At 43.7% G+C, this 10942-nt stretch overlaps 1 protein-coding gene across 5 annotated transcripts; it reads right to left on the reverse strand.

The window, feature by feature from the left end:
• Window positions 1-214: 214 nt before the first annotated feature.
• On the reverse strand, window positions 215-9425 carry GMNN (geminin DNA replication inhibitor). 5 transcript variants are annotated; one of them, XM_048840019.2, is made up of 7 exons: window positions 9277-9425; window positions 8275-8343; window positions 4923-5015; window positions 4302-4440; window positions 3381-3463; window positions 3193-3303; window positions 215-729 (listed from the first exon to the last, which is right to left on the reverse strand). In XM_048840019.2, exons 2-7 carry the CDS (start codon window positions 8329-8331, stop codon window positions 535-537), a joined length of 678 nt encoding a protein of 225 aa, XP_048695976.2. In that variant the 5' UTR covers window positions 8332-8343; window positions 9277-9425; the 3' UTR covers window positions 215-534. The 5 variants fall into 5 exon arrangements, with proteins under 5 accessions (XP_048695976.2, XP_048695972.2, XP_048695974.2 ...); XM_048840015.2 differs by having other exon boundaries at window positions 4923-5018; XM_048840017.2 differs by lacking the exon at window positions 9277-9425 and adding an exon at window positions 9090-9163 and having other exon boundaries at window positions 4923-5018.
• Between the last annotated feature and the right edge of the window lie 1517 nt (window positions 9426-10942).

Consider the following 10942-nt stretch of genomic DNA (forward strand, 5'->3'; position numbering starts at 1 on the left):
CCTTAATTCTAGTTTGAGACAAATTAAGTTCTAAAACAAATTATACAGTACTCAAATTTGTATTACACTGAGCAGTTCCGTGAGGCATGAACTAAATATCACTTGTTTATGCTGTATGTTCATGTTTGTTCAGTGACTACCAGACTTCTACATCTCCCAGAGTATGAGACTGTAGCAATCTGTCCCCCACATGCACCACCTAAGAAGCAGAGAGTTTTGGTAGAGTTTAGTTTATTTATCAAGTACACATTCTCATGTCAAAGCAACAGATACTATTTACACAACTTAGAAATACATAGTATTTCTATTTTATAGAAGTGACCAAATTCAGTCTAATACCTTGTTTAGGTAGTATACAGCTATTTCCATTGCTACATATTACCAGTTAAAACCCATTGTGAACTTTTAAAGCTTCCACAAGACTTGTAACTTTTATCTGAGGTAAACTTTGGCAGTATATTCTTCTGACAGTCATTTAGCAATTAAAATAGGAAGCCACGTGCACACTGGCCACTCAAGTTTGCCAAGCCATTTTTACAGACTTCTAGCTTTCTTTGCAGATGAATCTGTGGCATTCTCCCTAGAATCACATGAGACTTGTGAAGGCAACTCTTCAGAATCCCGATCTACATCACCCTCAGAATCACTCTCTTCATCCTCCTGCTCAAATTCCTCCAAGTCTAGATTTTTCAGTGACTCAAGGCCATCAGGTGCCTGCCCAGTTAGTCTCTAGAAGATACAGGAGAGAACTCTTAAAAATGTGTTAAAGTTGTGTTTCTATAAGGATGCACTTTAATTTCCATAGAAAATATTGATATATTTAGAGCACCAAGTCTAAATGCATTCAGTTTTACTGATCAGTCACATATTAGCTAAGTCAAGTGATAAGGTTATGCTTCTGAGTGACAGAAACCCTGCCTAATGAAAAGCAGACACTCTCACCCCAAAAATGCAGTCTACAATTGCAAGTTGCATCTGGCTTGCTGATATTAAGGTCTTCCAGATTTTCCAGGCAGCTGAGGCAAAGTCTATTTTATCAAAGAGTTCATCTCTTGGTTAAGGGACTGTTTGAGATTAAGTTTATTACTATACCACCTTAATATTGTTTCCCTAGTTTCACACAATATATTGCTGTGACAAAAGTAAAGTTTATGATGTCAGAGCTTTACAAATAGTTTAACAGCTGCCAAGCCAGAAAAAATAAAGCTCAGTACTGGCCTGTTGGTTCTTGGTTCTAGAGGAGCAGATCGCACAGTTTTGAAGATTTAGGTAACCCAGAACAATTTGTCTAAGTTGTTTCTCTTTACCAGACATAATAGCCAGCTTTAGAGCATTCAAGAGTCAGCTAACAGCTGAGTTTGGGCTCCATTTAGACCAGGGGTGGCCAACCTGTGGCTCTGGAGCCACATGCAGCTCTTCAGAAGTTAATATGCAGCTCCTTGTATAAGCACCGACTCCAGGGCTGGAGCTACAGGTGCCAACTTTCTAATGTGCTGGAGCGTACTCACTGCTCAGCCCCTGCCCCCACTTAACCCCTTCCTGCCCCCTCCCTGCATACCAGGAACAGCTGATAAGGAGGCACTAGGAGGAAGGGGGAAGCACTGGGAGCTGATGGGGCACTGCTGATGTATTACTCTGGCTCTTTGGCAATGTACATTGGTAAATTCTAGCTCCTCCTCAGGCTCAGGCTAGCCACCCCCAATTTCGACAAACTTAAATATTGCATTATGAATAATGCCAACCTTCAACTATTCATATCAGTTCAGAGCAAAAAAACTTTTCTTTACCCCCTTACAGTAGTTTTGGGGGTGGTCTTATCCTATAAGACAGATTTATTCCTTCCATATTTACTATGTACAAGAAATGTTATAACAAGAGTTAAATTATCCAACTGGAGAATCACCACTGCATATACTTCAGTCTCAGCACTTTTCTATACACAATTTAAGCCAGTTTAGTTAGAAATCAGTGCAAAACCCTGTGTGAGCACCTATCTGTTTAGCTTGTGCCTGTAAGCTTACAAATACAGGTTATACAGATATACAAATGTCCACATTTGGTCTCCAGTGTGGAGACCTCTAGTTATGTCAGTGCAAACATTTAGACCAGGCCTTTGAAATCATCAAGATTCCTAGGTTGAAGTCCTCAATCTTATTCAGCACAAATACCTCTTTTAGGGGTACTTCTAACTTCAGAGTCCCCATTAGATAGAGTCACTAGATAACTCTTATCACCCAACCTCATTCCAGCCAAGAGTACAAAGATTCCTCAGTCATCCACAATTTACCTTCCAAGAGCCACACCATGTGGCTGAACAGTTACTGTTACAATCTGGCCCTGTCCTTCTGGTCAGGGTATTGAATGTACTGGAAGTGGACCCAATCCTGGGTCCTGGTATGCTTCTCAGCCCCTCTAGGCCTGGTGGGGGGAGTCTACCCACAGATTCTGGCTAAGGCACACTGGCACAGACCTTGTCTGAGAGCCCCTTCTTGGGTTGTGGGTTTAAGGAATCTAACTACCATAGTTCATAAAACTAGTGCCTCAAGCCTTCTGAGCCCCCTGTTGCTTAAACATGCTCCCCTAGAGTTCCACTTTGTTGTAAGTAATTCTGGCTCCTGGCTTAATTCCTTTGGTGACAAAGTGGCAGAAGGCAAGAAACAAGATTTTCAGAAGAATTTAGCCAATCACTATCATTTAAAAAAGCCCTAGAGATCTCTGAAAGGCAAGAAGTCTTGAGATCAGCCTGGGAGTGTTTCAGCATTGTGTGTGAAGTCTTGTCCACCTTTTAGGCGGAGTCCCTTCCGGTCTTCTCTTCAGCAGATTCTGCCTATATGGGGTGGTATCTACCACCCTTCAATGCAGTGTCTTCCTTCAGGTATATGTCCAGGCTGAGAAACTCCATGTCATTCCTTACGATCAGAAGGGTCGCTGTTATATGGGTTGGACAAGCTGATAATACAAAGTTCATTTTCCTAGATTGCTTACACTGATTGCTTCTCAGTCACTCACTCAGCTAGGTGTACAGCACCATTCTTGGGCCAGTACCTGCAGCATAGTAAACCAACCTTATCAGGTTTTTCCTATACAGGATACAAAAATGTACTCAAAAACAGAAGTCATGATTTGATACACACCCCAGTCACTTACATCACAGTTAATACTATGGATTGAAAACAAGTCATATGAGATTACCTCAATCATATTTGTCATGTACTGCACATGTTCTGCAAGTAATACCAGTTCATCATTTTCTTCTTTTAGACGGGCAATTTCACCATCTTTCTGTTCAATTTCTTTGTGCAGCTAGAAAAAAAAAGAAAGTTTTATATAGGGACTAGCCAAGAGAAAAAAGTGAAAAGGTATTTAACCTGATGAACTACCTTTTCATTTTCCTGAAGCACTTCATACAGTGCCTTCCTTCTCTCTTCAGCCACTTCCTTCCAGTACCGAGACGGAGGATTTTCTGTAGGAAGAGTTTAATACGAAAAATCTCTCGTGTATCTAATGTAAATAAGCCTTGAATTAGAAGCAAATTAAAATAGAGTAAATTTAAATATAAGAGTTCCATATGTTTGGAGTATTTGTCATTTCAATATTCTACAACCCATTCTGACCTGCTAAAAACCATCAAAGAGGTTAACAAATGAGCTTTTAGTTACTTGAGACATTTGATTTGGCAGCTGGGTCAAATTCAAGGTTATACTAATTTGCTTTTGACATTATTGAAGAGCATTTTCTGAAGCTGCTTCAATAAGTGTCACAACGTGCATTGCAGAATGGTCCCAACTGCAAGACCTATTGAACATAGCCACTTCTGCAATGAGTAGCAGCAGAATAGGCTCACTAGAAGTAGCAAAGGCTGACAACTTCCAAGACACTAATCACATAGCTTGAACCCAGATATTTTCTCTCCTAATTTAGAACAATTTAAAAAAACTGGGTCAGGCTATCTGCTTAATTTGGTTGGCAAGTGGTAATATGGCCTGAATTGTGACAGCATGCTAAACTAAAGTACAATTCCCAAAGTTTAAATGCTTTTGAGCCTCACATACTGCTGGCCAAGTCACCTTAAGTGACAGTGTAAAACTTTTAAACTCTGCATAGATCTGTTTGAATGATGCTTAAGAGGACATGATCATTAAAATGAGTAAGTGTTGCTACCTAATGTTGGCAAGTAGCAATTAACCAATTCTAAGCCCATTATTTGCTTTTAGTAGCATACCAAAATTAAGCATTATCAAGATACACATGAAGTTTCAAACAATATGCGATTGCTGGAAGTGTAAAACAAGAAAACATACTTTTTACCATGAGATCAACAGCTTGAGTGACTCCTTTTAGATTTTCATTTTTCTGTTTTGGGTCCACAACCTCAGCTTTGCAGGTCTTTGCAGTTAGCTGATCACTCCAAAGTTTCCTTTTGAACGAACATTTAGCAGGCTGTAATACAGTAAGTTTGGTTTGCCGAGATGCTATTTGTCCTTGACATTTTACATGTCTTCATAGACTTGCAAACTCATCTAAGCTATACTAACAGATGGAGTTTCTCCTTTACCTATTGCTTATAGGTACAGAAGTTATCTGTATTTCAAGGGTGGCACAACTTCTTGCCAACTCACCTCCAGATTTCCTGAAGAAAAGCTTAACTCACAAAACATTTTCTCAGCCATCAGACAGCTTTCTTGCACTAGCAGTATAGGTCTGATGAACAAGCATTTCTACTCAAGTGCTTTCAAAGTATTTGAAATATTTATGCTAGATTTACTATTCAACAAAGCTAAATGATGTAATTACTATACAGTTTAAAGGTTCTTGTTACAGTTAATGGATATTATAGTACCTTAGCCCTTCTACATTAAACATAACAGCATTTAGTTACTGTTACAGATTGTGTTGTAGAGTTATTACATCTAAATACTTACTTCATTTACCCTGCCAATAAGGCAACCTGCTGTTGAAGGCTGAATCGTTTTAAGAGTCCGTCTTGGGGCTGAGTTTGCCTTGTCTGTGACGTACTTCTTGAAAAGAGAAAAGTTTTAATACAAAGCAGTTAAACTCCTGGATGGAGTAGGGTAATTTATGAAGTTTCTCATGCCACATTAAGGTAATGGATTAAACTATCAATCCACTTGTCTTTCCTACAGATAGGATTAACAAGCTTTGTTTTAATTTAGTTTAGGGTTTACTACTCTGCTACAGATACAAACTATATTATAATTGTAAAGCTGGATCTTAACTGTTCGATAAAAAGCTGAAGACCTACATAAGCCTTATCTTGGTTAAGACACTCCGTCTCATTTACACTACAAAGTAGAACTATTTTAAACAGGTCAGGTACCAGCTGTGTTCTAATTGGATTCCCAATTAAATTATAGTGCAAGTGTTCTGTATAGTGCAAGTGTTCTGTTTAATCTCGCAAATTATACTAGCCATTCACCACAGATGAATGCTTCTGCACTTTGATAACTGTTTTGAGTTGTTAGAGTGATCCTTATTTTTTGTTCAAGGTGATTTCATCAGTTTAAACTGGAAAACATGCACAGTAATTATGCAAGGTTCATTTTTTACTATCTATATGTAAGTGCAAAAAGAAAAGGAGTACTTGTGGCACCTTAGAGACTAAAATTTGAGCCTAAGCTTTCGTGAGCTACGGCTCACTTCATCAGATGCATGCAGTGGAAAATACAGTAGGGGGATTTTATATACACAGAGAACATGAAACAATGGGTGTTACAATGATCACTCGCGTTAGCGTGTATGGTAACACCCATTGTTTCATGTTCTCTGTGTTTATAAAATCCCCCTACTGTATTTTCCACTGCATGCATCCGATGAAGTGAGCCGTAGCTCACGAAAGCTTAGGCGCAAATAAATTTTAGTCTCTAAGGTGTTACAAGTACTCCTTTTCTTTTTGTGGATATAGACTAACATGGCTGCCGCTCTGAAACCTGTCTATATGTAAGTGGTTCTTCAAGGGCTGTATGCATTTAACAGAAGTTCTACTTCAACCATTCATTCATCAACAGGCATCTAGAATTTCCTTGCTTGGGGCATAACACTGATCCAGGAAGGCTATTGTTTTGTGGAACAGAATATTTATCACCTTTCCTTGTCCTATGTCAATACCTATTTCCTGCATTAAAGCTTTTAAACCATTAGTTACACTGCCACCATGGGACAGTAAACAATGGTAGACAATCAAACAAGGATAGCAAGAACACAATACCATACAAGCGTGAGAAAGTTACTGATTCACACTGTACTTCACATGAGAAGAGTTCACCTTTCCCACGGTAAAATTTCTGCCACCAATTAGCTTGGTGTTGAACTTGAGGACAAATGCCAACTACCGTGGGAACCAGCATTACAGATGCTATTTGCAGCTACTGAAGACTATGATTGGTCAATGTTCCCCTGGCAAAATGCAGTTAATACTATGCCAGGTGCTTAAGTTAACCCATTGTTCTTCATATTTGAGATAACCAGTGAAGCATCCAGAAAAGTGAGTCAGCCAGACACCAAAGTAAGATCATGGCCATTTGCTTGCTAAGATGAGCCCAAGAATAAGTGTTTAGTCATGGACATGTCTGATAAAAACAAACTTTTCATTACACAGATTTACTATTTATCCTTTTAAGGGTACAGGATTAGTCTTCACACCCTACAACACTGAGCAATTTTAAAGTTCCTGTAAGTAAGAATACAGATTTTCCACTAGGCAGAATTAGGAACATATGATTAAGTGCCACTCAACATTATAATACCCAAATTACTCCTAGGTGACTTTTACCCCCCATATCTTTCCCTAGACTGAGTCATCCAGGACTTCACCCAACACACCAAATAAAGTCAAGACTACAAGTTTTTAGGGAAGTCTTATACTTGTTCTTAAGTGTCCAGAATTCAGATACTCTCCTGATTACACTAGTCTTGTATTAGGTACATCATTGCTCTACTTTTATATTAAGAGTAAAAAGTCTCCAAATAAAACTATTTGTTTTAGATTTGGATTTAAGACTGACTACATACTAGGCAAATTTGAAAAAAGGAGTAAAGCAAGGTTACTGGTAGTAGGGTACTAACAGCACAGCTTATTACTTTCCCTACTAAAGCCAGGCACAATGTGAAGACAGTCCTTTCCTCTGGGCTGGACATTCACCTTGGAAGGTCATCTCTTGAAATCCCCAGTTTAAAGAGGCCACAAAAATAACCAAGCAACTTCCCTGCTATCTTAGGCACCCCATTTTGAGTTTTACATGCTCTGGAGTCTAGAGTTTCCAGTGTGGGGAATTTTTTGAAGATTAGTATTATGATGGTTCTACTCACAAGTCAGACATTTAATAACTTGGTCCCCCTCGTGCATTTAGCAACAATTTTATATGCACAGCGTATATGAATTATGCAACGGTATACATTCAAAACTATTACCTGAAGACTAAAGCAATGGTCAAGTGCCCAACTTCATGTATGAAGTCTCATTCTAATGATTTTTTTCAAGCACAAAAATAAGAGCATTGTTTCAGAAAACTGCAACACAGATTTTTTTTTATTAGGATCTTAGTTTAGAGGGATCAAATCTAACTCATTATGAAATTAACTCATTTTAAGTAGTCTCACATGGAACAGATTCTAAAGCCCCCCCTATTTCTTCTGGTTTATTTTCTTTGCTGTCTAAGACCCATGCTGATAAGGGAAGCCAGCTACAGGGCTGGGAAATGCAGACTTGAAGAGTTCTCTAATCAGTTATACTATTTTATGTATTATTGCATGATAAAATCTAGTAGAATTAGCTTTACATTGACTGTGTGATTTAGGGAACTGGTAACAAGATACGAAGCCAGTAAGTCACCAATTCAAGTGTGATCCAGGTTAGTAGCATTTGAAGTTTGCCATATAAAAACATGTGCCTGGAACTAAATGCACATACTTAAAAGATCATTGAAACACTGGGAAAAACTCAGTGCAGGCTAAGCAGTTTGTAATTCTTTATCCTCAGGGTGGCATATTTTCAGTGTCTTTGTGAACTACATACCTGTTCTGCAAAAAAACAGAAGGACTGAGTCTCCAGAGCATCAATATGACATCTTTCACGATAAGAAAGGCACATGATCTCTTTTTAGCTAGCATTATAAAATGGTGTGGATATAAAGAGCTCAGCTAAGTCTGGAGTGATTACAGATACCAGCACAAAGTCTGTCATTACAATCTGATCTATTTATTTTTACCTTCATAGACCACTTTAAAGATTGAGTAATGCTGAGTTAGGTTACAGACCTTTATCGTTCCTGAGGCTTTTCCTGCATCCAATTTCTCCTTCATACTGAAATTCATCTGACTACAAACCTGTGTTTTATAACAAAGGCAAAGACACAGAAAAGCAAATTTATTAGTCAGAGCAGAAAGCACAAGTTCAGTTTGCCCAGTGGCATGCACGTCTGTCAGAACAAGCCAGCCATGGGCTCCCACCTGCCACAAGGGCAGCCTCCGCTCAGCTCCACGAGCCCCTCACAGCAATCAATCCCGTGTGAGGGTCAAACCAGTACAAGGCGGTGGCACATTTAATCCGCATACACCCGTTTCGCCCGTTCACACCACGGAGGGGCTCCTCGGGGCAGGGCGCCTGGACCCCCCCCCCCCCGCGTCCCCGCCCCGTGAGAGAGGGACCGCACTGGCTGTTGTGCGGGCAGGGCAGACCCCGAGGCGGGGAGCTGCGTCACCCTCCCAGCGCGGGCCGCGGGATCCAGAGCAGGACGCCGAAGCTAGAGCCCTCGGACATGCGGCGCCCCCGCCAGCCACCAGCCGAAAGCCCAATCGGAGACCTTCCCCCCTCCGCCCCCCCACAAGGCGGAACCGCGACCTTCACCTGCCACCGCTCCCCCCCCCGGTCTCCCCGTGGCAGGGTTACCTCCCCCGGCCAGGCCCCCGAGGACCGGCGCTGACGTGCCCCTTTGCCTCGTACCCCGGCTTCAGCCCCTCGATCCCAGCCCGCCCGAACCCCAACCACCCGGCCAGCCCCGCCGCAGGGCGCAAGCCCGCCAACCGCCAAACCCGCGAGCCCCCTGCCGGGAGAAACCCGCCAAAACCCGCACACTCAGCCAGCCCCGCAGCGGAGCGCGAGCCCCTCCGCCCCAATCGCGCGAGACCGCCCGGCAGACGCTGAGCTCCCTGCCCCCTCAGCCCGGGGGCGTCCCGCTCCCTCTTCCCCCCTCCCCCCCCGCCGCGCCGAACCCTGCGCAGCCGCCGCCCAGCAGGGGACCCAGAGACCCTCAGACGCACCCGACTCCTCTCCCGCGCGTGCCTCACGCTGCCGCCGTCCCACCGCGCGCCACCAGGAAGCAAATCAGAGCGACCAGCGATCTTGAGCGCGCGCGCGCGCGTGGCTATAAATATCCACCCGGCTCACGCCACGTGATCAGCTCCCCTCCCGTGAAGCCCTGCGCGACGCTGCGGGTGGGGCCAGGGAAACCGTGCGTCCTCCCATCGCCCCCCTCACCCGCCCAATCCCAAACAGTATCCCCTTCCTCCTTCCCCGCCTATCGGGGCCCAGCAGGCCCTGCGCGTCAGCGCTACGCCCCGCCCGCGGGAGGAGGAGGAGGGGGCGGAGCGTTGCTGGGGTGGGATGGGCAGTGGGCGGGGGAACAGTTGCCCACTATGTACCGGCGCAAAACCCGACACGCTGGTCCCATCCCTCTTCTGAGGCCCCGCCCCTTCTTCAAGGTCCCGCCCCTGCTCACTCCATCCCCCCTCCCTCACTTGCTCGTTGTCAGGGCGCTGGCTGGGAGGGCGGGTTGGGGTGTGGGCAGGGGTGAAAGCAACTTAAATCGCTTACCGGTAGGCAGGGCTGCCAGGCCCCTGGGCAAAGGGGGGGGGGGCTAGCTCCGGGCCCCCAGAAGGGGCAGGGGCTCAGGCAGAAGGGGTGGATCCTGTGGCACTGGAACAATTTTGAGGGTGGGGGAGGCGCGCAGTCTGTTTGCTTGCCCTTGTCTGTGTCCGTCACCGCCCCACGCTGGGACAGCTCCAGAGCCTCAGGGCCAGTGGCCAGGACCCCGGGTGGCAGCAGAACCTCTGGGGCCAGGGCAGGTCAGGGGTGAATGGGACTTTCTCTCCAAGGAGCAGGTATTACAGTATTGCCAGCTTCAGGGATCAACAGTCATAAGCCAGCCCTCCTCCCTGCTCTCACAATCACAGGTTGTTGTTTTTATCTGTCCTTTGACATTTGCACTCCCAGATCCCATTGTGGGTATTTATTTCTCTTTTTTATATAGGAATTAGCTAGAGTGCTCCTGTCAGCTAATTTCTGATACCTGCAAAAACAAAAAAACCCTAAAAAAGAAAAGGAGTACTTGTGGCACCTTAGAGAGTAACCAATTTATTTGAGCATAAGCTTTCGTGAGCTACAGCTCATTTCATCGGATGCATACTGTGGAAAGTTTAGAAGATCTTATTATATACACACAAAGCATGAAAAAATACCTCCTCCCGCCCACTCTCCTGCTGGTAATAGCTTATCTAAAGTGATCACTCTCCTTACAATAAGAAAAGGAGTACGTGTGACTCACCTTAGAGACTAACCAATTTATTTGAGCATGAGCTTTCGTGAGCTACAGGTAGCTCACGAAAGCTCATGCTCAAATAAATTGGTTAGTCTCTAAGGTGCCACAAGTACTCCTTTTCTTTTTGAGAATACAGACTAACACGGCTGTTACTCTGAAACCTCTCCTTACAATGTGTATGATAATCAAGTTGGGCCATTTCCAACACAAATCCAGGTTTTCTCACCCCCCTCCCCCCACACAAACTCACTCTCCTGATGGTAATAGCTTATCCAAAGTGACCACTCTCCTTACATTGTGTATGATAATCAAGGTGGGCCATTTCCAGCACAAATCCAGGGTTTAACAAGAACGTCTGGGGGGGGGAGGGGGTAGGAAAAAACAAGGGG

Source organism: Caretta caretta, chromosome 2, assembly GCF_965140235.1.
Source record: "Caretta caretta isolate rCarCar2 chromosome 2, rCarCar1.hap1, whole genome shotgun sequence".
In the NCBI taxonomy this organism is placed as follows: Eukaryota; Metazoa; Chordata; order Testudines; family Cheloniidae; genus Caretta; species Caretta caretta.